Source organism: Anser cygnoides, chromosome 1 (assembly GCF_040182565.1).
Source record: "Anser cygnoides isolate HZ-2024a breed goose chromosome 1, Taihu_goose_T2T_genome, whole genome shotgun sequence".
In the NCBI taxonomy this organism is placed as follows: domain Eukaryota; kingdom Metazoa; phylum Chordata; class Aves; order Anseriformes; family Anatidae; genus Anser; species Anser cygnoides.
Window position 1 is genome coordinate 56,229,935 of NC_089873.1, and position 27,981 is coordinate 56,257,915.

The 27,981-nt window shown below is 51.1% G+C and overlaps 2 protein-coding genes across 4 annotated transcripts; one reads left to right on the forward strand and one right to left on the reverse strand.

The window, feature by feature from the left end:
* The first annotated feature begins 248 nt into the window (after positions 1-248).
* TMPRSS6 (transmembrane serine protease 6) lies at positions 249-19,914 on the forward strand. The gene is made up of 18 exons (XM_013180815.3): positions 249-1,168; positions 2,703-2,868; positions 3,053-3,195; positions 3,386-3,453; positions 4,574-4,758; positions 7,549-7,590; positions 8,569-8,773; positions 9,134-9,270; positions 9,587-9,699; positions 10,179-10,288; positions 11,548-11,693; positions 12,532-12,630; positions 14,029-14,142; positions 14,426-14,542; positions 15,265-15,433; positions 16,786-17,057; positions 17,564-17,700; positions 18,398-19,914. Exons 2-18 carry the CDS (start codon positions 2,703-2,705, stop codon positions 18,554-18,556), a joined length of 2,382 nt encoding a protein of 793 aa, XP_013036269.3. The 5' UTR covers positions 249-1,168; the 3' UTR covers positions 18,557-19,914.
* Positions 19,906-27,971, reverse strand: KCTD17 (potassium channel tetramerization domain containing 17). 3 transcript variants are annotated; one of them, XM_013180930.3, is made up of 7 exons: positions 27,494-27,970; positions 26,367-26,475; positions 24,475-24,566; positions 23,431-23,526; positions 22,947-23,072; positions 22,079-22,223; positions 19,906-20,641 (listed from the first exon to the last, which is right to left on the reverse strand). In XM_013180930.3, the coding sequence occupies exons 1-6, from the start codon at positions 27,698-27,700 to the stop codon at positions 22,128-22,130; spliced, it is 726 nt and encodes a 241-aa protein (XP_013036384.3). In that variant the 5' UTR covers positions 27,701-27,970; the 3' UTR covers positions 19,906-20,641; positions 22,079-22,127. The 3 variants fall into 3 exon arrangements, with proteins under 3 accessions (XP_013036384.3, XP_013036386.3, XP_013036385.3); XM_013180931.3 differs by lacking the exon at positions 19,906-20,641 and adding an exon at positions 21,765-21,900 and having other exon boundaries at positions 27,494-27,971; XM_013180932.3 differs by lacking the exon at positions 22,079-22,223 and having other exon boundaries at positions 27,494-27,966.
* Between the last annotated feature and the right edge of the window lie 10 nt (positions 27,972-27,981).

Sequence of the window (27,981 nt, forward strand, 5' to 3'; positions counted from 1 at the left end):
GTATACACATACGCCTAAAGATGAAGCTAGTCCTCGGTTATCTAGGGAAATTCTGGCTCAAAGCCACTTCTGAAAATGAAATCTAGTCCCTTCAATCTCTTAGGCAGTTCTGAAAGCATTTCTTATTGTCACTGCGTGCCTCAGTTTCTTACACGTACAGCAGTGAGTTAGTCAGGATAACCACATCGACACATTCCCAGTCAAACACTGGAGCTTTTCATCTACATTTAACATTTTTCTACTAGAATCCTACACAAGGTAACTGCAGCAATAACTTTTGGTCTTCTCACAGTCCCAGATTAAACCTGAACTGGTGACAGACCTGGGAGCAGCTACCCCTGCCTGGCTGCCAAAATGGGCCCTGGCCCAAATGAGCTCGTCCCCAGACCAACCCCAGTGGCTGGAGCTCAGCCCCAGGTCAAAAGTAGTCCGTGTGCCCTTCCCCCCCTGCTTTATTGACAGGATAACTCTATTTACTTTGTTCTGGCTGGAGCACAGTTGCTTTTTGTGAAAAGCGAGGGGCAGTAAGCAGAAGACGGAGCGGCAAGGCAGGGGGGGAGGACCCGGGGACAGAAGACATCAGATGCTGCAGGAAGGTGGCACAACCGACTGTGGGGAGCCCAGTGTCAGGAAGGTGGGCAGCGAGGAGCCCAGGAAGACCAGAGGGAGCGTTGCAGGTCAGGACTGACAGATGCCGTGCTTCGCTTTCATCTGCATGACCGCTGCTGGATCTGGACCCGCTGTCTAGCTCCGTCTTCCCTCCTTCAGGACATCTACGCCTGTCAGCCAGGGGCTGCTCCATCCCTGTGCCAAGGAGCTCTGCCTGCTGACACCCAATGGGACCAAGGAGGGTGGCTAAGACATACAACAGTCGCTCAGCAACTCCTCGTCCCCTGGGGAGGACAACATAAGCTGCCTGCGCCAGCCTCCTGGGTTGTTCTTCTCAGCACAGCAGGAGGTGCTCCTAACCTGACTTTTTCCAGGCTCCCCCCTGCAGATCTTCTCCCCCTGCAAGCCTTCAAAATCTCCATTTCAAGAAAAAAAAAAAAAAAAAGCAAGCCATTGTACGGGGTGTGCTGACCCACCACGGCAGAACGGTGTGGGACAAAGGCCAAGCCGAAGGGACATGGCATCAAATTATTGATCGCTGAGGAGACCTTGAGCTTGGGTAAATAGATATCCTCCTCTCTCTCTCTTCCCATGCATGTGTAAGCGGGCTTGCGTGGGGGGTGTGGGCCCGGCCTCACAGGCGGCAGCAGGTTTCAAAGGTAGGTCTGCAGCTCTGGGGGAAACCCCAGTGCCTACAATTAAATCTTCAAAAAAAAGAGGTTCTTCTATTGTTGTTTCCTGCCCTCCTCCCCCCGCCCCTCGGTTTGCGGTTCTTTGCTTACGCCTGCTGTTTCTGAAAGGATCCTATGGTAGTGGAGAGGTGCTCCTGCCTCTCTGGAAGGGTGCATCAGAGGAAGCAGACGTGCCGCCGTTTGTAGGAGTGCTGATGTTCACCAAGCTACGTTTGATTTTCTGGAGGGAGTCACTTGGTGCTTATGTTCTGTGAGCACATTGCTGTGCCGCAAGCCAGCCTGGAGGGTTCGGGGCTCAGTAAAAGGTGGGAGAGTAAGGAGGCTGAACAACCCCTGCCCTGTGAATGTCCCAGGGCACCTACACAGGCTAAAAGGGGTGTGAGGCCAACCACCTCCTCCTACCTCTGCAGCACGTCCCTGCTGTGCGTTCATCTCGGCGCAGACAGGCACCGCTGGGTGAGCGCACAGCTCGCAGGCACGTAGGCAGGGCGCAGGCATTCCCCAAGAGCTCCGCGCCCTCCCACGTGGATGTGCTCATATCCCGTTCCTCTCCAGCCACACACACAAAGCTTTTGGGGACAGCAGTGAGGTTAGAAGGCAGTAGGTGACTGGAGAGGAAAGGAGAAGGAGGGTGGGTGAGATAAGATGGCTCTCTTGGGTGATGGCACTTCTTCCTTATCTTCAGCATCTGGGGCTGACAGGAGGGGCGCAGTCAGAAGAAAGCAAAACAGGCAGCCCGAGGGAGAAGGGTGAGGGAAGCCAGAAGATGCCCCCTGGAACAGAGAAGGGTGGAAGGCTGGACGTTGTTTGCGAGCTCTCCCTGCACTTGCACAGCTACTGAGTCAGGGCCAGTGTGGGCTTCGCCCTGGGACAGGCAGTCTGGTGAGAACGGCAGGGTTTTTTTTGCTTTGAGGGACTGAGAGCAAAGTGGCAGGGCAGGCAAAGTACAGCTGCAGGCTCCCAGGCCGGGGCTGCTGCATGCAACCTCTGTGTGCTTTTGAGGGCACTGATTTTCTTTTGCATTGATCTCCAGGTCAATAAAATACCAGTTTTAAAACCATTCCCAAACTGAGAACATAACAGTATTATCTATGGAGAATTTTCTTATTGTACTGACTTGTGTTTTTTGGGCAGAAGCAAGTGAAACCTGGGGATTGTATTTGAAAACTGGAGGATGCCCTGGAGGCATAGACAGATAGGACAGTGTCCTGGAAGCCTGTCTTCTACTGAAATAGGAGCTTAACTCACATTTCCACTGAGCAAAGTCTTTGATGGTTAGCCCACAGACCTCTTAGGGCTATAGATCTGGGGAGAGGATCACAGAGCTGGCAGCGCACCTCCAGAGATGGATGTAAAAAGCTGCATGAAACCCAGCCTGACCATGGTGTGCTGTGTCACTAGATGCCCCAGATGGAGGCCGAGGAACAGGAGGAAGATGCCAACTCCCTCTCAAAAGATGGATCAGAGACTAACTCAACTACCTCACGTGACTGCCGCCGCTATGTGCCTCTTGGAATAGTCTTTGTTTTGCTGGCTGGAACTGCTGCAGCAACATGGTATTTCCTAGGTAAAAATTCAACACGTTTTTTCCCTGTGTAGGAGGTGGATGGGGTATAGTAAAGGCAATGTCCAGCCCAACGAGTATTTGTGTCTTTGGGCAATCTTTACAGATCAAATCTGAGCAAATTACTGGGCATATCCTTCTCTCCTACATATCAGCAAGGTAATTCATTAGTGTCTTCTGTTGGCAGACTACAGACCATGGCACCTGGAACCATCTGTCCTGCAGTTTTACTCCGGCAGCCTCCAGGTCCTCAATCGCCAATACTTCCCAGACCTTGGGGAAGTGGAGTCCAGAGCCTTCTGGTTGGAGTCAGCCAAACTCCAGAATATGGTGAGGGCAATTCCATGACCAGAGCTGGCCCTGAGGCAGTTCAGTGAGTAGCAGAGCAAGGGGTCAGGTACCCTCATCCAAGTGACAGACGTGGTGGGTCTGTACAGCAGGCGGGATGAAGCGTAGGGCTGGCTGTAGGTTCTTTGTCACTGTAACTTTGCACGATAGTTATCAGACACTCTCATTGCAGCTGAAGGATCTCATTCGTGCCACAGAGCTGGGTCGATATTACAACTCGAGCACAGTGTATGCCTTCGGGTGAGTAGCACCCACAGCATTTCTGCCTGTTTGTATGTGAAAGTTTCCAGTCCACTGTACTTTCGTTTCACTGAAATTTGGTCATGACAAGCTGCTGCACGCCCAACCATGAGCTCTAGGCTAGGTTGGGCAATACACATCCAGAACGGCTCCAGCATGACAGAGCTGTGGATATTTTGACGTTCACATTCATCACAAAATCAGTCAACATAGAAAGCCAAAACTGAGATTTTTTTCACTGAGACAAAAGTTCAAGTGAAGAAAAAAAACTGACTGGGAAGAATTGAAAAAAAAAAATAAAAATCTGGGCTTTGCATTCTCAGTAGAAACTAAGCAGCTGGAAATTAATTTCTCTAATTCAAGGAAGTCATTTTTATGGCCTGATTCTAGGCACCAGAAATCAGAGGCCAGAATGTACCATGGATAAGGTATTTCAGGCAAGAAGCGTGGTCCACCTGGGAACAGGATAAGAGTGGAGTGGGACAAATATGGGACTACAGCTTTGTAGGTCATCACATTAGTTCAAGAAATCAGGAATAACTTCCAAACTGATGTATACATTTGTTTATTTTTTTCCATGGAAAACTACACCCCTAAATTTGACCTTTCACTAAGGAAAATTCCAATTCTGCTGTAACTCCATTTTCTACCAGGGAAAGAAAAGTTTCACTTGCAATTCTTCTATTTTTTTACCAATCAAAGGTTTGCTTCAACATCTCTTCCCCCTCCCCCAGCCAATTTTCTGTGCCAGCTGGTTGAACAGAGCTTTTCTAGTCACAGCCTCCCGCAACTTGAGCCTGCCCAGCATTAATGGCTTGTGGTAAGGTACTGAGTCATAAATCAACCCCTTGTCACTGCTGGGAGGTGATACAATGAAGTCTTGAGAGTTTCATCTCAGCCTCTGGTCAGTAGTAACCAAAGGTCACTTCTACCTGAAATGAGACTACTCATTAGACCAGTCTTGATTAATTATCACACTAATTTGACCAGGTATAGTCATCAATGGATAGTCCACACAGATATACCTGATTTGTGGCTAAACAATGGGGGATTAATCTGTGGGGTTTGACACTCCTGTAGAGGAAGACAGAGGATATTTAACGTGCTATTTCTCTGTTAGGGAGGGGGCTCTGACCTTCTTCTTCTGGTTTACCCTCCAAATCCCTGAGAGTAAGCAGAAGGAGATGACGGCTGACAGGGTAAACACAATGCTCCACCAAGAGCTCTCCGCCAGCTTCAACATCTCGGGCAGCCTGTCCTACCAGGCAGAGTACAGGGTCAACCCAGACTCGCTGGTTCTGCTGGGTAAGTACCCTCTGCTCAGCTGTGGCTTGAGCCATCAGACGTGGCCCCAGGTTTACAGGGTGCCGAACAGAGGTTATGAGAAGTGGCTAGAAGTCATTGCTGAAGGGGATAGAAGAAATCTGAAGAGGACAGGGAAGAAATGAGGATCAAGACAGGCGATTACATGTGTTGCTTCCTCATAGAGAACAGAATTTTCACAAATAGCATCATTCCTTTGAATGATTAAAGATTCTTGGAGATATAGCTGACTATGACCAGGTAGTTAACAACTTCCTATTTCTCCTCCTTCTCCCCTCAGCCTTGGCTTGTGTTGAATAATATCTTACACAGATCATGACTTTGACCAGCTCGGCTCAAAATTAGCAAGCAGTTAGGTTTCTTGCTTTCCTTTGGGAGCTTATTCCAGTCTACTCAATTCAGAGAAGAACAAAGTCAACATACTTAAGTCACCACTAGTCTTACTCTGAAGCAAAGCATTGTTGCCACTTTAGTTCCTAACATATGATTTTAAGCATTATTTATCAGTTCCCAAACTAAAGATCACAGCCTGTTTAAAAAGAAGCCCCCACAGAACTTCTCTAAAATAGGTGTTAGATAAAGGACGTGGGGATGTGTCTATATTCAGTGCACCAAAATCCAATGGAATTTGCATTTAGTCCTTATAAAGAAACTTAGCTTCTCAGGCTGATCTGATCCCTCCTTCAGAGCCCCAAACCACAGAGGTTTTAAACTACATTGTGTTTACTCTCTCCCACTAGGACTCCCATTTCCAAGTTTCTTCTTCCTATGAAATGCCACATCTCCAAGTTTTTCCCCAGACGTTATCTTGCATTTTTCAGAGATGAATCTTATTTTAACATATCCCACCCATATTTTCTCTAACCTTTCCCTGCACATCACAATTGTTTTGATTTGGAGGTAATTTTTTGGTGTCTCCAAACAAAATCTGATTTCCTTAAAATGATTTCACAGATCATTTTGTGGATCTGGTCCAGATCTTTGTGTTAAGATCCAGTATGAACCTGCATCAGCACCCCATGAAGACCTCTCCTCCTGCATTTACCATTAGTCACTTACTCCTGCTTTTAATTTGTTTCCAGTGTACCAGACCTTATGTTCAGCCAAATTAAATCAACTTTCTTAAGAAAAATGTCATAACACAATATGCTAAACGCTTCAAAGTCAGCCCATCTTGCATTTTCCATTTATTTACTCACTTCCTAATGTGATCCATAAAAAAAATAAAAAATGATGTTACCATTCTTTTAGCTGTTCCCAGTTCCCTCTTATTCCCTTTGCATCTGTTTCACTGTTTTATTCATTTCAGGTAGATTTGCATGAGCAGAACATGCTTCTTTCTATTTTGGAGTTAACACACCAGTTGTAGTTTCTCTGGCTCCTTCTGCTTTCTCTCATCCTTCCTGCCTCCTTCTCCAGTCAGAAGCACAGTCTAGCAGCTGTGGCAAAAAAAAAAAAAAAAAAAAAAAAAAAAAAAAAAGTAGAAAACCCTTATAGTGCTGGGCCAAGATGAGCTCACGCCAGTGGCTTAACCTCTGGCTTCATTTGCTCTGTAAAAGCAGAGTGAAAAAATTGCCAGCTAATAGCAAGTCATTAGCACTTCATTGCCTTCTGACAGACTCACTGGCTGACCCGCTGAGCTCTAAATATGAATTCTCTCTGCAGTCTTCTGTAACACACAGAGCTGCAGACCACTGACTAATACAGGAAGATTTTCCAGCCCCCCAGTGCTTTATTTTTACCAACAGGTACACTCACTCCAGGGCACTAGCCTCCCCTTTTCCCCTGAAGACTTTTAGGATTTCCTTCCTTCCTTCTCGAGGGAACTCAATTTTATTACCTTCACACAAAAGAGCAAGTAACATCAGCTCAGCGTACCTCATGTCCTTCCCTACAGCAGAGGAGCTTCTCCAGCCTTGTGCTGGCAGGATCCTCCTTTCCACAACATCTGTTTTTACCATGACAAAGCTACAGAGCTCTCCCCGCAGAATTGCACGCTCTGCTTAGGGGCCACAACAGAGCAAAGGCCTGCCCTAGGCAAGCCCCCCGGCAGCAGCTCTCACACCCAGCTGACCTCACGGCGCCTTTGGTTTCGGCAATTATTCCCAGTAGCACCTCATCTCTGGCCGCTCCCAGTTCAGCTGGGAGGCTGGAGCGAGGCCCAGCTCCTAAAAGCATTGTCCACTGGCTTTGGTGTGTGCAGATCTGTAGCCCTTGCTGGTGTCTCTCTCTGCATCTGCCTTCCCCATAGGTGGGCTCTGTAGGCTATTCAGTAGCTACCAACCAGTCGTCATCAAAGGACCTCCTTTCCCACCCTCATCAGCTCCCATGCTTTTCAGTGAAGGGTTATCTGGACTCAGAGAGCAGGACAAAGGCTCTGGGTTAGGGCTGTGCCCAGTGGTGTGGCTGCCAGGGAAGGGGAATGGTGTCCTGAGGCAATGTCCAGCCCTGGTGGGAAGGGGAAGATGCCCTTGAGGAGCATTGGGTAATAGGCAAAGGAGAAGATGCAGAGAAGCCTGTATTCGTCTGGAAGGAATGAATTAGGGCTGTTGGATTTGGGACTGAGGCCAGAGAGGTTTCCCTATGGGATGGGATGAGGAAGATATGACTGAAGCAGGTCCCTGAGATCAGACAGAGAAGTGCCTGGAGAGTGCCCCACACCAAGATTTTAGGGGGGTCACCTACGTAGGAAGGGAGTCATTGTCTGCCATGCTAGCATTCAGTTACCACCACTTTTTGTTTATCTTCCTTTATATATTTCCTTTCTAACAGAATCCAGTGTGAAAGACATAGTAGTGCTGAAATCCACTCTGGGTAGGCCATCTTTTCTTTTCCTTTTGAGTTTGTTACTTTGTGGGAGGGATTTTCACCGGGGACAGGTTTCTTTGGCTTCCTGGAGCTGTAAATCCTGGGAAGGGGAGAAGAAAGCTGTAGCAAGGGAGCAACAGCACCACTGCTTAGCAAAAGTGCCCATGGCCACATCCAAAGTGTGTGAAGCTACTACATGGTGGAGTGCTCTGAGCAGCTCTGATAGCACACAACTATGCGGAGATACCAGCTCCCAGGAGCAGTGCATCCAGCTTATTAAAGTCTTGGTGTACTGATGCCACAGTGCCAGTTCTGGGCCCCAGAAAACCTATTGAGAGGGGCTGAGGGTTTCCCTCCATGGCTCTGCACTGGACGTGGTGTAAACCATTGTAAGTTTATTGTCCTAGTGATGTTTGAAAGTGTTTTTAATAATTTTGGGCTGTGCTGCAAGTGCTGCTGGCAACTTTCATTAGATACACTATTAGAAAGGCAACTTTAAGCTGATTTTTACTCAAAAATCTTGGGCTAGACAGCTGCTGGAGCCTGGAAAGTATACAAGGGGGATGTAAGGCTGGGAAGAACATGGTGGTGAGAGGAGAAAGAAATGAAAAAGAAAATGAAGCCAGTGGAAGACAACTGTGTTGTGCTGATGTTTAACTCCTGAGATGGTATGGGCTCAACCAAGGGAGAGGGGCCAGTTGTTACAGAGAGGAATTGGGGGGGGGGGGGGTCTTTCACATGCACCATTTACTTTCACATGCGTCTCAGTGACACCAGTAAGAGGTGACTGGTGTCACTGAGACGCATGTGAAAGTAAACTGACATCACTGGGATGATTCAGCCTAACCCTGAAATAGGGCTCACACTGGTATCCCAACTGGCAATCCCATATCTTAATTTCCCTTACAGTCACCCCTAAGCCCACCTTCCCTCAGTTTATATCACCCTGAGGTTTAAATCCTTCTGTCTTTCCCCTGCATTCAGGTTGCTACAGATACAGCTATGTCCAAGAGGATGACATCCTAACGCTGGAGGGCCCCGACTACCTGGCCTCCAGTTGTCTTTGGCACCTCCATGGCCTCAAGGGCTACATGATCAAGCTACACTTGGAGTGGACTCTTCCGGACTGCAGGGACCGCCTGGCTATGTATGATGCAGCTGGGCCCCTGGAGAAACACCTCATCACCTCGTAGGTAGCTCCTGAGCAGGGTGAGCACAGTGGGGAACCCAGGCAGGATGGCACAACACCACAGCAGGGGAAGGTGTTAGACTACATCAGAGGAAATTCTCTTTGATGCAAAACCTGCCTCTCACTGATGAGCTGAAGTCACTGATGTGGGATATCACACAGCCAGCCCTGCAGTCTGATAGATTACAGCAGCACAAGCTGTCTCTCTGGTGGCTCTTTATTTGATTCAGTTGGTGTCTCACAACAGGCTTGTTCTTTGGATAACACAGGCCTCCACTGCTTTTTTTTTTTTTCATTCTTCTCTTTCGTTTGTTTGTGGCTTGCTTCACTCCCACTCCTTTGTTCTCTCCTTCCCCTCAGGATCTACGGCTGCAGCCGGCAGGAGCCTGTTGTGGAAGTCCTTTCATCAGGCCCTGTCATGTCCATCGTGTGGAAGAAAGCCATGTACAGCTACTATGACCCCTTCATCCTCACAGCACAGGCGGTGCCCCTCAGAGGTAAGGAAGGCTGGAGGAGGGCAGCCATAAGTACAGGAAGGACGCAGGTTTTCTCCTACAACATCACTGCTAGAGGTCAATTCAGTATAAGATAAATCAGCAAAATGCATTACCCTCCTATGGACAAGAAGACGAAGCTAAAAGTCTTGCCAGTTAGAAATGGCCCCTTGAAGGGGATTGGTGGAACATCCCAGTGACCATTAGCGTTAGGTCTTAGAGCCCCTTTTGTCCCCTGCTACAACAGGATAAGTACACAGTATCCCCAGGCTGAGGTTGAGCTGAAAGGTATCAGGGCTTTGAATGTCTGTATTTACAGCCTGCGAAGTGAACATAACCCTGCGGGAAGGCCTGGAGCTGCAGGGGAAGATCAGCACCCCACACTACCCCAGTTACTATTCGCCCAACACGCAGTGCACCTGGCACATGACGGTAAGAGCCAGCTCCCACCGGAGCATCCATCTCCTCCCTGAAGCCAACGTGGCACTCCCTGCATTAACGTGGGGCACAGCGCTCGGCCAGCACTCTCAGTCAGATCATCATGAGAAGCAAAGAGAGGGTGGAAGCCTGCCTAGCCTCCATTTAACGTGTCTTTCTGAAGCCAAAGCAGTCTATTACTGCATGCCAGAGCAGAGATACCATACTGAGGAGGAATCTGAAGTCTTGTCTCTAGTAATCTGGTTCTTCAAGGCAGAACCAGATTACTAGAAACTACCGTGCTTTGAGACCAGCGGCAGAGCCACCCTGGGTTATAGCACGGCCCCAGTTTAGATCGTCCTTCCTTCTGGCCTGCAATGTGTGAATTAGCACCTTTCCCCTTCACATCTACCCTGCTCATTTCTGTTGTGTGGGGTGGGCTGCAGCACTCATAGGAGCCATCTCCACTCTGCTCTGGACCCCCTCGCCTGCAGGTCCCCTCCCTTGGCTATGGGGTCACCCTGTGGTTCGATGCCTACGCGCTCAGCAGACAGAAGCAGGACCTGCCCTGTACCCAAGGCCAGTGGATAATTCAGAACAGAAGGTGGGTATTGCTGGGGTCCTGGTTTCTGTCTCTCACTTCTTCCTCCTGACCTGGGATGAAACCTCTGCATGTCCCTTGCTCAGTTTAGCCACTAGGTCTGAGGGGGGAGATCCCACCAGCCTACTTAGTGGTCACTGTCAGGGCTGGTGCCTTTTGCTTGTCTACTTCTTTTTCAGCCTCTCTCATTCACAGGCTCCCTAGGGAGCACATTTCTTACAGATTTGCTCCAAGATACCAGCCTGCCTTCTCTGTCTTGCTGTTTGCATCAGGCTTCCTAATTTTCTCCTGTGTGTGTAACCTTGGTGTCCTCCCACGTCTCTTGTGTTTGCAAATCTGCCTGTCACCACCTCCGCAATAATATCTGCGTGTGCCGTTGCCTCGCATCCACCTCCGTACAGATCCTCCGCCAAGCTCCAGATCCTCCTGCTTTGACTAGAGCCACTTCCCCCTGCGGGACTTCCCAAAATCAGCCTCCATACATTGCTGGGGCTGCTGCCCACCACTGTCTAGGTGCAAAGGAGACACAGCTGCCACACTTTTATCTCCTCAAAGCAGGCTCTGAGTTAGATGGACCCTTTTTTTCCTCAGAGTTACTGCAAAATTGCCCCCTTCTCTCCAAAACCTCCCCCAGCACATCTCATTAACTTCCTCTCTGCTGCTCCTGCAGTGGTAATTTATTTTCTTCTGAAGGGTCTGAACCAGAAGCTACTGAACATTACATTCCCCTGGCTTACTATTTTCACCTTTTCTCTCCTTACCTTCCTCTCTTGAGCTGTCAGAGCCACAGTTCCTACAACATGATTTCTTAGGAAAGATAAGTATAAGATCTGCTTCGTGTGGCCTGAATTCAACACTTGCCCCAAAATGGGAAATGACCAAAGGTAGTAGGGTCGCTCTGGAGTCATGAGGGCAGAAATGGGTGACAATATGTATAGACTGTTTCCATCACATTCATAAAGACTAATTATGCCCTGTTGTCCCCAGTTATTTGGTTTCCCCTCTCTCTGTATCAATTCCCATCACAGCATTCATGTTGACTGGACATGGGTTAAAATCACAGCTTTTTCCCATTGCTCCTGTGTAATCTTATGCCACACTGAAGGCATTTTGCTGTATTGGCTACCCCCTCAACAGCCCTCCATACCCAGTCTTTGTGGTCTCTTTCCCACCTTCCCCGGCCCCACAGTACCCCCCTGCCCCACTTTGCTGTCTTCTTCTCCCTCGCCACCTGGGACATCCCACCTCTGTTTGCTCCTCAGGTTGTGTGGCCTGCGGACCCTGCAAGCCTATGCCGAGAGGATCCCAGTCACGTCCTCTACCGATATCACCATCACCTTCACCTCGCAGATCTCCTTAACGGGCCCTGGCGTGCAGGCAGCTTACAGCCTGTACAACCTATCTGACCGTACGTCCAGGCCTCCTCCCTGCTCCTTAGTGGGGTGCGGGTGGGGTCCCAGATGCCTTCCTGCAGCCTCTGTGTGCTAGGATTGTGTTAGGAGAAACACAAGGCACATCCCATGATCCCGAGGTGCCAACTGCCCTTCAGGCACATGCTTACAGACACAATGCCGCACAAACCACTCATCTCCCCCCCCCCCCCCAAAAAGAGGTATTTACATCCAAAGCTTCTTCTGCGCCAAGGCCCAGCTTCAGAAAATTGCCTACAGGCTCACCCCTCAGCACGGACTGGCCTTGGGATTTCAATGGGAGACTATTTCTGACTTGAAGTGACTTTTGTTTCAATCACAAAAGCTCTTAGAGAGAGCTGTTTCCTGCTCACCTTGGAACCTGTGCGAGTGAGAGACAAATAAAACCACACACAAATACGCGTATGCACGTATGTAAATGCAAACCCACGGCCCTTCTTCCCAAGGTTTCTCCAGCTCCCTCCTAAGGGTGTTGTAACCCACACTTGTCCCTGAATACGTGCACCTGGCAATACGTCTAACAACAGCCCCTTCATGGCCCTGACCACGTTTTAATCCCAGCCCCTAAGAACCTACTTCTGTTTTGCCGCAGTGCTCAGGAGTCACAAAACAGAGCTAGAGCAGAGGTAGAGCAAGCCAGGCAGGTGGGTGATCTGGCAGACTTTGGGGACTTTACTGAGCGCCTCCTGCGAGCTGCTGCGGCTCGTGTGCGGTCAGGAAGGTGTGCAGCTCCATGCTCCACTTTCAAGCTGCGGTGCTGTGCTGCAAGGAGGTTTCCAGTCACCGGGGACTAACTACTATCTCGTGGTTTCACAGCCTGTCCCGGGGAGTTCCTGTGTTCGGTGAACGGCTTGTGCGTCCCGGCCTGTGACGGGATCAAAGATTGCCCCAATGGGCTGGATGAGAGAAATTGCGGTGAGTGATCTGTTCTCCCCGCCGGTCCCTGGTCCCAGCAGGACACAGCTCCTTGCTCTTTCAAAGGTAGGGAGAGATGGGGAGGATCCACGTGGCCCATGCCTCCCCTTCTGGGAGATTAAATCTCTGAACCACAAAGGCCTCTTCTCACTGCCAAGCGGCTTCAGCCTGCTCTGGAAGAGGAGCAGCACTTATTCCTCCTGTGCACCGTGCAGCCTTCCATCGAGAACCCCCTGATACCCCTGCACCAGGTGCTCCAGACAGCCTGAAAGACTCCCCCTCCCCGTGCTGTCCACCACCTTGCCCTGCTTTCCCACCACCCTCCCCTGCCGACCAACCTCAGCCCTGGCCTACAGCCCCCTCTGCTGTCAGAGCACCCGGTGTCCCCCTCACCACCCTCCCACCCTGCTCCTGCCTCCTCACACCGCCAGCTGCCCTGCTCTAGTGCCTCTCCCCCAGGCCGTGTGTGACACACGAGCTGTACAAATCCTCAGCCATCTGTTGCCACCCGCCAGGGGAGCAAAGTCTTCAGCGAGCCATCAAGGCCTCATGCCAGCGTCAGTTAGTGCGGACTCAGACATTGCCTCCCAGCGCTCCTGCAAAACCCCATTCTCATAGGAAGACCTATCCAGGCTCAGACAAGACATCTGATTCACTGGCTCCTCTTGTTCAACGTCCATCCCCCAGGACCTCCAGCCCCTTTTCTGTAAAACTGCATCGCAGCTGGGCAGCCCCCAGCCTGTTCTTGTGCATGGGGCTGTTCCTTCTCAGGTGCAGGACTCAGCACTTCCCTTTACTGAACTTCAGAAAGTTTCAGTCAGCCCATTTCTCCAGATTGCCCTGTTCACATTGCTTCAGACTTTCGTGTGGCTTTAACCATCTGGAAGCCTCGCACTAATTACTGAAGCAATTATAGTCATTGCAGTAAGAAAATGCCTGGTCCGTCATGTTTGGTGTTACGCACAGTTATACACAAATACAGAGCAAGAGTTCCCGCAATGAAAATGTGTAATCAGAAGTCAAACTGTGATGGGCAGGCACCTTAGGCCTGTCTCTGTCTTGGGCAGTTACCAGCGATCATGGACGTCAAGGAGTCCATCAGGGCTCAGGACTCAGCTATCAGAGCAAGAAAAGCTGCTCTGTAGGGCAAGGTGACCCCTGAGCTGAGGGTGAGAGCAAGGCAGGAGGAACTCTAGCCAGGATGCAATCCCATAGGATGTGAGCAGGGTAAGCAGAGCAGGTTTGGTGAAGGTAACCGGGGTCAGCACGGAGTCCAGGGAGCACAAGGCAAGTCGATAGTGTAGAGGCAGATCTGAGGTGAAGATGGCAAATCAAGGCAAGGCAAGACAGTCACCGCGTCCTGTGCATCTAATTGCTGGCTGCTTCCCCCCCTCGCAGTGTGCCCTGCAAAGTTCCAGTGCCGAGAGGACAGCACCTGCATCGAGTTCAGCCGGGTCTGCAATCAGCAGCGGGACTGTGCCAACGGGAGCGATGAGGAGCAGTGCAGTGAAGGTAGGAAGGGGACGGGGGGGGGCTGACAAATGCCTTACTCTGCTCTCAAACCACGGCTGCTGGTAGCGTGCCTCCCTCCGGTGAGATAAGGGCACCAGCTGGGAGCTGGCCTTCCGGGCCTGCCCACAGCATTTGCTCTTTTTGTGCCTTATTCAGGAAATTCTGACATGTTTTATGTAGTTCCCCCAAGCTTTGCGTTGCTTTCTTCCCTCGCTCAACGGATGTCAGGCTGTACCTACAACCTGCCACCTTTCCTCAGCCCCAGCTTCCCTTCACTTCGCAGGGGTCCCCTGTGGTCCTTTCACCCACCGCTGTGACGACGGGACCTGCGTGAAGAAACCGAACCCTCGGTGTGACACCACGGTGGACTGCAGGGACCTGTCTGATGAGAAGCGCTGCGGTGAGGAAATGCTCACTCACACCTCAGCCAGGCGGGTTCTGGATGCCACGTAGCTCCAGGTTGTTCCCTCTCACCCCTGCCACCCCAGTATAAGCATCCCCCCTCCCTCGGTCCACCTTCTCCTCTCCCCCCAGTGCCATTGCTCTGTCCTGCTCTCCTGGCTGAGCTGTGAGGAGGAGCTGCCTGCTCTCTGACCAGCTGCTCCCCGTCTCCTTCGGGCAGAGGCATCAGGCCAGACAGACACGTCTCACAATCCAGGTCCTACCCACAGGCTGCCCTTTGGACCGCTGTGCTGGCTTACGTGAAGCGATGCCATCCTACAAAGCTCCAGCCAGGGAAACCACCCGTGGTACTGGCAGGGAGACAATTTGTGTTTTGATTGCCCTGCTTGATATTTCTGGAGTTTCCACGGTCGGTAAAAGGGCGGGGAGGTTTCTCCTGACCGGATGGTAGCTGGCACAGACAGGGCACTGCCCCGAAGGCATCCCCAGGAGGAAGGGCATGGCTGTGCAGGCATCAGTGGGGGAATATGTGCTTGGAGAGGTGCTCCCTAGACCTGTCCTGGGGAGCACAAACAGCAGCTGCTGGCTGGGGATGGTAAGGGTCCGAGGGAGCAGAGGTCAAACTCTTCAGCCAGTGAAGCAGGAAAGGAAGGGCAGGCACAACGTATCATGTTCCTTTCCTCCACTGAAGCACCTGCTGTGTGTCCTCCTCCTCCTCAGACTGTGGGCTGCAAGCCCCTCTCAGCAGGATCGTGGGTGGTGCTAACTCCGTGGAAGGGGAATGGCCCTGGCAAGCCAGCCTGCAGGTTCGGGGACGCCACATCTGCGGGGGAACACTCATTGCGGACCGCTGGGTGGTCTCAGCCGCACACTGCTTCCAGGATGAGAGGTAAGTGGAGAACAGAGGGGGATGGACAGGAGTAAGGATGCTGGGATTTGCTTGTGGCCTAGGGAGAGCAGAAATAGTGGAAGACACCCCACAGATCCACCTTTGCTTTGTCTCTCTCTTGTCCCCATGCTGTCACCACCGTGGAGACATCAGCATGTGCTAGGATGGGACCAGGATACCATTATCTGCTGAAGATGCTGTTTGGGTCCCACACTGCCCATCCCTGGGACCTGCCCCGTCACTAGATGGACTCTCTCCCACTTCCTTCCACCCAGTGTATCTACCAAAAAAAAAGCAGCAGTAAAAATACAGATTTGGGGAAGGGGGGTGGTGGTGTTCAGCTACTTTTTTCAAACTGGGAAGAAGTGAATGGGAGGAATATCTGCAGCTGTGCTGGGCAACAGAGCTGGGTGGGGAAAGGACTGTGATCCCTCAGGTCCACTCTCCACCTCTTCCAAACTTCCCTTTCCCTCTTCGAGTGAGCTGGTGGGCATCTCCCACCTCCCCAGCTACTGCTGCTGGATTTCCTGGCTGCCCTTCCCTCCTGGTGCCATGTGAGCACTGGGAGTTGGAGCTGCTGGTCATCCTCAGGATGGTGCAATTGTCCCTGGTAGGACTGGGGTTGCTTTGCAGTAGGCTGGAGGTGAAACCTGAAGGGTAGTTTGGATGAAGAGAGATGGCCAAACCAAACCAGGGAGCTTTTTGCACCCAGAGAGGCAGTCTGGGGGAAAACAGCATTTGTAATGCAAAAGGTGGTCAGGACTCTGAGCCTAAAACCATCCCTCTTATTGCTTCCTCCTCCTCTGGTCCAGGCTGAGGCCCTTTGCCCCTTGCCTTCTGGAGACAGGGTCTGCCTTGGCTGTTCTGTTCTCCTGTGTCACCTCACTAGGCTGTCTCCAGCTTTAAACGCTGTTTCTGTTAAAGGCTGTCATGCCCTCTTAGAAGTTTCTCAGATCTTGGTACCCTTCTCCAAGTCTCCTTCTTGCAGCTCTGCTTCCCCAGCTCAGTCCTTGCTCTCTGCTCTGTCGTAGTCATTTGCACATGTCCAGCCCCACTTGTATGTCTAACCTACATACACCTTTTAGCTTTGCTAAGGAAAATCAGGATACAAGATCAAGTTGCCTGCATGTATGAGTGCCTGCCCGAAGCTGAGCCCACTGTAAAAGCATGTCAAGGCATCAAAGAGATATCCCAACCAACTTCTTGAAATTAGTAACCAAATAAAAGAAACCCCTCTAAGGGAGATGATTGTCCATCATGACACTCCTTAAAAGAGCATGACAAAAGCAGCAAGGGTCTTCCCATCCTCCTCTGTTTGTGTGATGAGTTATCTTCTCTGTTGCATCCTACAGACTGGCTTCTCCCTCCATCTGGACTGTTTACTTGGGCAAATATTTCCAAAACACCAGCAGCCACACAGAGGTGTCCTTCAAGGTGATCCGTCTCTTCCTCCACCCCTATTACGAGGAGGACAGCCACGATTATGATGTGGCCCTGCTCCAGCTGGACCATCCTGTGATCACCTCGCCCTTCATCCAGCCCATCTGCTTGCCTGCCCCTTCCCACCTCTTTGAGCCTGGCCTTCACTGCTGGATCACCGGCTGGGGAGCCCTTAAGGAAGGCGGTAGGTGCAGCGTCCTTGCTGGTGGCCCACTGTAGCAGGGCCAAGGTGGAAACACAGGTTCTGGTGTGGGGTAGGTAGAATAGGCTTCTGTTGACTGCAGAGGACCATGCCTCCTTCACCTCCTTTGCTTTCGGGTCACAGTGTCCAAACCCTGGACGCTCCAGGGTTTGCACAGTTTGCCAGAAGAGCTTAACCTCCATGTCAATGAGATGCAAACCCAAATGCTGACTGACATTCCTGAAGCTGAAGAATCCTCCTCTTCCCAAAAGCTGAAGTGCCTACCACACGTCCTGGTAGGGAAAGGGACCGCAGGGTAATGTTGCTCCTGTCATGCAGGTGAAGCACTTTGCTGAAAGTCAGACTGTGATGCCAGTGGACAGGAGAATAGAGATTCAGAAGACAGCTTTCAGCGTGCAGTGAGATGGGCATGGGCTGGGGGACCATGGTAAACAGTGGGAAGTTCCACCATTGCTCACCGGCGCCGCTCTTGGTGCTCTATCCCCCAGGGCACATCAGCAACGTCCTGCAGAAGGTGGACGTGCAGATCATCCAGCAGGACATCTGCAGCGAGGCCTACCACTACATGATTTCTCCCAGGATGCTCTGTGCTGGGTACCACAAGGGCAAGAAAGACGCCTGCCAGGTGACAGAGGGGTTGTGGGAGCAGGGTGGGCTACCAAGGGCGAGCTGTGTCCCAGGCCTCCCAAATGCACTCCACAGCCTGAAATAAGGGTGAAAAGACCATAAAATGCCTGACTCCTCAATCCTTCCCCTGATCTAAATGGCAAAGACAGCTCCCAGGGCAAATTCTTCATGGCATCTTTGCCTTAGATGGGATCCAAATACACATAAACTTCTCATTCCAGCCCGTTCTCCACTCCTTACCTCCCACTTCCAAGTCACATGCCTACATCAGTCTCTTCCCCCCTCGTTCTCATTAGCATCTGTCAAACACAGTAACCACTCTGTTCCTTCATTACAGTCAATCAATCTCAAGCAATTCCTCTATCTCCCATCCCTCAGGATATCCACTTAAATTCCAACAGCTTCCTTGCTCTCCATATATTTGCAAATGCCTCCTGGAGCAGAAGGAAACTGTAGAGCTGCCAGCTTCCTGGGAGATGCTAAAGGAGAGGAATTTGCATGATGAAGGAATGAAGCAATGGGTCAGATGTTTGCACAGGAGACAGTTTTTGACATCTGTCTAAGGTTTAAGTGCAGATGTCCCAGACATGAGTTGAGGGGATACGGGAATCTGCATACTCCAAAAGCCAGTGAAAACACCCAGTGGGAGAAGCTGGTGGATCACCATCACCCCGTTTTTCTTTCCCTTTCCCTAGGGCGATTCTGGAGGTCCGCTGGCCTGCGAGGAGCCCAGCGGCAGGTGGTTCCTGGCTGGTTTGGTCAGCTGGGGAATGGGGTGCGCACGTCCAAATTACTACGGAGTGTACACCAGGATCACTCAAGTGCTGGGCTGGCTGAACCAAACCATGAGCTGAGAAAAGTGCGTCTCTGCCCTCTCCCCATCAGACCTACGCTCACAACGGCACTCGTTCCTGACCTTGCTCACTTGCCTCGCAGAGAAAGATTTTCTGTGTGGGATGTTGTCAGACCCAGGATGCTCTTCTGAGCAGGGTAAAAAAAATAAAAAATCTTACAGTGGGAACTGTAGAGGAAAGCAGGCAGACCCTCTTCCCCCTCAGTGCTTCCCCGGGAACATCCCAAGGTGTTTTTGGGCCATCTATCCAAATGTGTTGGGGGTAGGGTCCCAAGCTGATGGTTTCTAAGTACAGGAATGAGGGGAGCTGAACTTTCCATGAACCATGTGATTCAGCCAGTCTTATGCTGGAACGTTTGCTGAACGAAAATGTGACTGATGTAGTTAGAGATTCCAGTAACTGTGAAATCAATCTGCCTCCCTCTTCCTTCCTACTGCTCGATCTTCTTCCCCCTTCCCCTCCCATCACTCCTCCTCTTCCATCTCCCTAATTGCTTCTTTTCTTAGCCAGCATGTGCTGTTCAGCTCAGCCAAGCAACTCTTCACGTCTCACTGCCTCCCAGGCACGAGCCCAGCATCACGCCCCGAGGCGTGTCGCTGCCGCCCTGCTGGAGCAGCACCCAGGCTCTGCTGCTGCTCCTGGACCCCTCAGACGACCCTGGCCCCTCAGTAAAAACATTAAAGCAGCCTCCTGGCCCCTTCCCTCAGCCCTTCTGAATGCCTTTAACACGAGGGATTGTTCAGCTGCTTCCATCTCCTGAAGTAATGCAAGAGATGAAGGAGAAAGCGTAAGGGCACAGTGCTTTAGACAGTGACTGCTAGAGGGTTTGTTTTTTACCAAAGATATGCATATATATACGTGTGTGTGCATAAGTATGTATACATATGTGCATATATATAAAGGGTCACTTGGAATTAGAAATACAATTATTTTGGATTTTTTTTTTTTGGCTCTAGTTTGCCTTATTCTGTTACAAATTCTTTTGGGGTTTGGATCTTTTTGACCAAACACCAATCCTGGCACTGGCTATCGGTGAAAGTTCCCATAGCTGAGTCTCAGCTGTGTCCCAGGTACAGGAGGGCCAACCTGCCAGCTAGACAGGTGGTCCTCGCTTATTGTTGAGATTTAGGGGTGCGGATACCAATAAGCAAACCTGCTCTGTAGCCCCATCTGCATGCAGTGGGGATGCAACACAGATGCGGCAGGAGATATTTCCAACGCCCAGAAGGCAGACCCAGCACAAGAAGCTTCTGGTGGCTCCCGGTGATCAATCCAACCTCCTCTTCTCCAGCCCTACCCCCCTTTCTACCAGAATCAAATTTCTACCACTTGAAATGAGAGGCAGCAAGGAGGAAGAAAGTGTGAATTTTATTTAGGAGCTACAACCCAGCGTCCTCAGAGACAGCGGTGAAACGAACACCCTGCTCCTTGAGGCAGGGATGTCCTCATCCTAGAAGACCCTACATCAGGTGCCAGCATGTTCCCCACGGGTACCCGGACAGTATGCCTGGCTCCTCTCACCCCTCTGACGCAGGGCTGCTTTGGGGGACAGGGAGCAAGGCACCAGTGAGGCGACACCCAGCACAGGGACACCCCACGAGCAGTGCAGGTGGCCCAGAAAAAGGCATTGGCTCCGTACTCGCCCTCTGGGCACAAGCCCAGACCAGCTGCCCGCAGCAGGGAACGGGCAAGGAGTGGTCCTGCTGCAGGTGCCACCACATCTGGGCACCAGCCCCAGCCAGGTGTTCGGGAAGGGAGCAAAGTTCTGCAGTGGCTGATCACTGATGTCCCCAGCAGGGGCCACTGTGACATTAAGGAAAGACAGCCTGCTAGGCGTGCGAGGGGGCTCCGGCCCCTCCAGCAGCCCAGGCTCTCCTTGGAGCATCTGCCCTCCTCCAGGCAGGGGTGAGTTTGTAAAAATCAATGGCTGCACGTGGAGAGTGCAGGGGGGGGTGGGGCTGGGGGCGTCACTGTGGTGCAAGGGGCTGTCATACACTACCGTACAAAAATAAAGATATAAACCAGAAATTAAAAGGCTGAAGTGGAGTGTCGGGGTCACATCCTCAGGCCTCTGGCTTGTAACAGCTAGAGAATGAGAAAGAGAAAAACCAAATCAAAGGCAGGAAAAAAGCAATTGAGCATGGAGGGGAGAGCAAGAAATAGGAAAATGGAAAGGGCTCATGACACAGGAAATGAAAACAGGGGAAAAAAAGAGAAATGAAAGAGGAGTGAGGATGAGGGGAAAAAGAAAAAGGAGGGAAAAGTCTCTGTGATTAACACAGATCGACTTTTTAGAGAATAACACGCAGATCCCACAGCCATGGACAAGGAGGCTCTTGAACAGAGGGAGTGAGAAACGGCATCCAGCTAACAAGTGCCCTCCATCAGGATGGGCAGTGGCACCGAGCGCCAACAGTTCAACAAGAGAGCCAAGTTTATCAGCAAGAGAGAGAGGACTTCTCTGAAAAGCTCTCTGTTCCCAGCCTCACACACTGCTCGGGAAGCCCGCCTCAGCAGGAGGCAGAGCACAGAGGTGCCTTTCACACACAGCTGCAGGAACATCTGGAGGGGGGACCCAGAGCACCCGCTCTGCTTTCACCACCCTCTGTCACTGCGCTGTCACCCTGGCAGAGGTGGTGGGGGAAAAGCCCAGGGAAGTGCCAGGAGGGGAATATCGCAGGCTGCCTCCTGCAAACCGCTCTCCGGCTGGAAAAGGAGCTGCGGGACGGCAGTCGGGAGAAGCGATCTGGCACGCGTGGCAGGCAGCCACATGGCAGGCATCCCCCCCGTGTCACCCCTGCTTGCTTTGCATTCGTTCCCCGCCCTCTTCACTTCCAGCTGCATCCTCCCTCCTGCTGTCAGAGCCTCCAGTCCAGAGCTGTAAGGTCCGCTCGGCAGGTGAAGACACACTACGGTGAGAATCGGAAAAGCCACCTTAGGAATGACTCAACCTCCCCCTGCTTCTCCTCCTTCCCAAGCTCTACAAACTGGGGCTATATCCACCAGAGGGGAGGGTGTGAGTCACTCATGCAGAGCTCAGACTGGCAGGGTTTGAGAATGCAGATAGGTAACGTACCTGCAGAGGAGGAAAAGTGAGGAGTGGAGAAAGACAGGCCCTGAGCAGGGAGCACACAGGCCCTCAGGCTTGGGAGGGGAGGCAGGGAACCTGGGCCGCTGGGGAGAGGCTGTGAGGGGTGAAGAGAGCGGAGGGGGGGATGCTGGAGGCTGGGGAGTGGGGTGTGGTCTCCCAAGCAGGTGACAGTGCAGAGATGGACACGGAAAGGAGGAGGAGGGAGGATCCGGAGGAAGAAAGAGTTTAGTGGACTCCCGAATACATGGACGGTCTGCAAATAAAAATATAACCATGAATAAACCAAACAGTTACAAACACAAAGCAGCAGCCAAGGTAACGGCTCTCCCCTGTGAGCTTTATCTCCAGAGAGACTCCTGCTCCCTGAGAGGACTTCCCCTCCACCCCACACCTGCCCTACTCCTTCCCTGCTGCTAGCTGCGAGTTCTCACCAGACAGGTGGACGAGTCTATGCTTGGGGGTTTATTTCTACCATTCTCCTCAAGGATTTGCTGCACCTTTCTCCTCTGCTTCTCCTTCTGTCTCTGCCTCCTCCTCCACCTCCTGCTCTTCCTCCTCCAGGTCCTCCTCTGTGCTCTGCGGCCCAGCATGCAGGACAAAGGGAAGAAAGAGTGGAGACACTTGCAAGATGAGCCATGGCAGTTCTGACACACACGGGCATAGAGCAATGGTCACAGTTCTGGAATAAAAAGGGACCATTCCCCACAGACAAGATAGCTCTGGGTCAGGGAGGAAAAAAAAAGACTTGTTTTCCTCTGGAGCATTATGTCAGGGCTATCTAACACCTTTATGAGTGCTACATCCCACTGCCCGACAGCTGCCACCAGTCACTGGCTCTCCTTCCCATTTCCTAGGTGTCTGCAGGATGTCATGCACTGCCACACGTTCCTGTCCTTCCCTCGGAAGCGGAGCAGGTGAACTCCTGCCCCTTAGGCTGGGACTCAGCAAGAAAAGGGAACGCTGCGAAACCTTTCAGGAAATCACAGCCTAACGGCAGAGTGACACGCAGAGCATGGTCATGAGGAGGCATGAGGGGGATGTTAAAGTAGCATGAGAAATGCCAGGGTCATTTGGTAAAGCCATTTTCCACACACATCCAGACACCACCACTCACAACACACACATTCCTTATTTTGGGCCACAAGTGTAATCCCATGGCACTGAACACCGGGAGAAGCCCCTGTACTTCACCACTGAGGTGCCCCACACTCACGGTGGAGAGAGGAAGGAAGAGGGAGTGAACAAGAGCAAATGGTCTCATAGGGAACAGGAGCAAGGCCCTGGCGAAGCAGGTCTCACCTTGGCTTTGTGGCTAGGCTCGGAGCTCAGGCCGTTGGGAGAGTTGTACAGCTCCTTGGAGACCACACACAGGAACTCGGACTGATCCTCATTGCCATAGCTGTAGGATGAGCCAATGTTCACAAGCTAGAGAAGACGAGAGCAATGATAACAAGCACATGTTACTGCAAGCTTCCACTTCACCTGGGGAGCAAGGGAGAAAGCCCACCATGCAGCACAGACTCCATACCCCCAATAGAAAGGCCTCATAACTAGGCTGAGGCAGCACAGAGAACAAGGAGGGGAGTCAGCCAGGATGCAAAACAGCTTAGCCTCACACAGCATCCTCTAAGCTTCTAGAGAAGAGGCGAGAGACAGCAAGTGTGACAGTACCATCAGCGACTGACCCAATATTCTCAGACAGAGAAGTCTGCAGACTGCATGGTACCTGTGATCCTTACTCCAGAAGACAACTGCTTGCCGCTCTCCTCTGCCCTCTCCATACCTGTTCAAAGCGCCATCCATCCGACATAGTGGAAACCATCTGAGTGAGCTCCTCTTCCTGGCACTGTAGCACACGGTAGACATGTTTAGGAGGCACCTGACAGCAAAATCGCAGACAAGCATGTTGACAGAGGACAAATGCTAGAGGCTGCTGCCCACCTGCAGAAGGAAGTGGTAGCAACCCTCTTTTACACACCTGTCCTCCTCCTCACGTCCCAGGTTAAAGAGGGAGCTGGAAACCACAGCTATGCACTATGCTGTACTACGCTGTTTTGGGAAGCAAGAGCAATGGTATCACTTTTGGAGAAGAGGGACTGAGCTGAGAGTTTCCTGCAATGTCCTCAGAAGATACTGGGCTCGTTCTGACAGGGAGTTTGCATTTGTCTTTACACATGCCACAAATGCCGATGGGGCTTTGTGAGCACAAGGCGATTGTGTTGCTGGAGGCTTACAACCTGAGGCAGACATGATGAATAGTGAGATGTCAGTCAACACTCCCAGAAGGCAGTTTTAAAAAGGCTATTGGCCAAGACAGGGTATGATTGTGCCACAGGATTGATTCCTTCTGCCTCGTTTTCTGTGTTTAACTCTTCCACAGACATCCCTTCACCTGTTCCCTCAGGTTTCTCTGTAAGTATCCCCACACTCTTCACTGTGATTACACTCTCAGGACTCCCCGTGCCAGCATCCTCCTCCCGACAGCACCTCCTGTCTCATCACAAACATCTCCCATATCCCACAGCAACTAGCTGGCTTCTTCCAGAAGCGAGAGGAGCCAATTTAGTTTCAGTGGCCACACCCAGCTGTACCTCTGGAGCTGTAAAACAAGCCTGTAACTTGTTTATTGCGACTAAATTGGTGTTAGCCAGTCCCCCAGCAAGATTTTGCTATGCAGAGATTAGCACATAAACTCTAATTAGTTGCTTCTTTCCATTCCTTGCTGCCTCTCCCAAGTCTGCTCTCCCGTTTAACTTGCTTTTCCCTTTCAGCATCTCCTCCTTCACCTACTATCCATTCACCTACTACTTGCCATTTCCTGCCATACCTGAGTCACTGTGTAGTCCTTCTCCTCCAGTCGATCCTTAATGATTCGGATTAAAGGGCCAATGTTATAGAACTCTGCTTCTTCTAGCACCCCTAAGAAAGAGTGATAGAGAAACAATTAAGAAATTTAACAGCCAGTCTTTTTGGCTGGCAAAAGATCAACTCTTGGGACACTTCCCAAGGTCATGTCCCTTGAAAGAAATGACACTCCAGCCTCACTCAGGAGTTCAACAAGTTCCTCTCGATTGAAACCTTTACTGCAGAGAATTGAACACTGCCTCTCTGCATTGTGCTCCTGCTGCTCACCCCAATTTCTTTGCACTGTCTGCTACTACAGAAACAGGCATTGCCAATGAAGGTTGGTGCCAAGGCCTGGTAATACATTTCCAGGAAAGGAAAGGCTTTCCCTGGGAGTCTGAAATCCACCCACAGATTACTGGCCAAGAAGAATAAATGTAGACTCCATCTTCTTTCAATGACCACTAGTTACCACCTTGTTCAGGCCCTCTTTGGAAGGCAGAGAAACACAGGACCTCAACACCAAAAGATCCTAGAAAATCCCAACTTTCCCACCCCCCAGAGCAGTTAGAGTTGCACCCACCTTGCAGCTCCATAGGACTTCAGACAACCTTTGGCTCTCTCACCTGTGCTTCATCTTAAAGCAGGTAAACAGAGAATTGTTTTGTTTTGTTTTCTGCACATTGTCTGCAGCCATCACCTCTCCTGAGACTCTCCTGTTTGCTAACAAGCCATCAGAGAAAGGAAGGTGGGGTCCCAGTGGGTCAGTGAGGGGAAGGAGGCTAGGAACCAACATTTACATGACTCCAAACCAATATGCAGACAATGCAGGTGGAGGGATTGATCCCTCTCTACCTGAGCACTCAGACCCCTTCAGAGTTGCCTCATTCAGCCTCTAATGGGTTAGTTTTATGCCAGCCTGCCTGAGCAGAAACAAAAGGCAACATTAAGCTGTGAACAAGACTCCTGTTAACACTTCAGATCTGGTGTTAAAAGCTGTGGCTGAACCCTGTCTGACCTGAGGATTACAAGCAATGACAAGCAGAAGACATCTCTGACTCGCGTTTATTACAATTCTGTACCATTGCTTATAAATATTTTTTTTTTTTGGAATTATAACTCATAAAATGATTCTGAAGAAAACATTCCTTGGTAAAAATATGTAAGAGAGAGGGAGAAGAAGGCTAATGAAGCTGCAGAAACTGTGGTTGGCAAGGGATGGACAGCGCAGCCTGCCTTTGAAATTGGCTGCTTGTTAGACCCAAACATCCAAAAAGTAATGAGGCATTGGGGATCACTGGCTAGTAACACCATGACGATGTTACTGAGTTATCCTATTGGACTCCCTGTCAACATCAAATGAGGGATTGGTTTGTCCGGCTTGCTCCGCTGGAATTGCTGCAGTCCACAACCCAACAGAGCACTAGCAGCATACATCGCATATCGCTGATGAATGATGGTTTTTATTAGTCAGTAGAAGAGACAAGCTTGGTCTGTTTGGTCTTCTGGGTTTTCAATCCAAATTAGAAACAGGCATTAACAGAAAGCTCAGTCACAAAGCCTGATCAGGAAAGTCTGTAAGGAATAGGTAATAAAACAGTTTATTGATGCTGGTAAACCTTGCCTGCTTCTGTCTCAGTGACACCTCTCCTGAACTAACAGTCACAAAGCTGCAGCACCTGCAGGATGCCTTCTCCATCTGCTCCAAACCCCTTTAGTCAAGGAACTATTGGTATGCTTTTCAAGAGCTGCAGTAAAGGCCTGCTCAAGTCCCCCACACCAACCTTCAGAAGGACGAGAGACAAGAAGGCCAGCTACAGCGCTCTGGCTCCCTCAGCCACGTTACGTGGGAAGTTTCTGAGCTCCAAGACTCACCCTCTTCAGCCATATCTTTATCCAGGACAAGCTTCCCATGTCGGAGGAAATTCAGGATGGGTCCAAAGTAAGTGGGGTCCCGGTCTATCAGGTATGCACCAGTCTCATCCTAGCAACAGAGATAGACCATGAGGATGGTAAAAATTGATGGTAAACGTGTCACCAACCCTCTAATGCTCCAAACTATAATTAAATACGCATCCAAGCAAAAACGTCAACTATTTCTAAAACTCCTTGGAAACCATGGGCCCTCGGTTTAGCTCCTCTGTGGTATGATCACTTACAGAGTGCACATAGCAAAGTTCTCCAGGTGAAGCAGATACCACTCCCTCATGAGATGATCCAAAGCATAAAGATCCCAAAGCACATGAACGCACAGGCATTTGCATGGGACAACAGCCAGCCACCATGCAAAGCCACAGCCAGGCAGGGGGACATCTTGTCCTGCACCCACAGGCGAGGTGGAGAGCAAGCCTTTCTGCAAAGATCACCACAGCACCACAGGGTCTGGGGGAACGAGCCACAGATTTTTAAGTTTTGGTAGACCTCTGACTTTCTAACGGTTTTATCCCCATGGTATACAGCACGAACATCTGCAATTCACTCTCCTGAGATATACAATGGGGAGACCATAGTCAAGTCAGCCCTGCTTGGATCTTAACTCCTGCATTATTATGCCCAGCGTATCAATTTCAACATGGACCAACCCAGCTGAGAAAGCCAAAAAAACAAACCTCAGGCTCCTTCTGCAGCTGCGTGTGCAGGCCTGGTGTGAGGGAGCAGAGAGGCCCCTTACAGGGCACAAGGCTGAGTCAGACAGGTACAGCTGGGAGGTAAACCTAGGGGATCTGGGGAGATAGAGCAGTGGGAGAGCAGGGGTGGAGCGGAGCTGGCCTCGCTTTTCCCCAGGCAGGGAAATGAGGTGCTGTGCTACAACACAGCCGGGTGGCATTTGGAAAGAGAAAATTCTTCCTGGGAGCAGGGTGAGAAATCGGAGCTATTTTTCACCGGGTTACTCCTGCCGCTTGCTGTTGGGGTCTGGCTCCATCCCTGCATCCATCCAGCCCTCCTGCCCTCCCCGTGCTCGGTGCAGGGGCACGGTGCGGGAGGCAACCCGGCTGCCTTACCCGGTCCGACTGCAGCTCCTCGCCCTGGCACAAGCGACACAGGAAAGATTTCTGCTCCCGGCACAGGGTCTGCCTGGTGGTGAGGAAGACGGTGCCCCCCACATTGAGCCTCACCCACTTGGCCTGGGTGCCAGCTGGGGGTGGGATGTCCCAGCTGCAGCGTAGCCCCACGGCGCCCTGCATTTCTTCCCCGCCTTCCATCCTCATCCTCAACCCCCTCCAGGCACGCAGGGACTGCTGCAGGTACTGCCTGCCGGGGGATGCTGGGATCTGTAGTTTGTCTGCCTCTCCTTCCACAGCAGCTGTGGTTCCCCAGGGGCCAGGATCCTCTCTGGGACCACCAAAGAGGGTCCAGAGGGGAGGAAGGATCCCCTGTGCAGGAGGATATCATCGCTGCAGCTATTAGAGGTGAGCAAAAGCACAGCTCCGATGCTCCCTGGCTTACCCTCTCTTCCTGATTTCACTAAACAAGGGCTAACGGAGCGTTA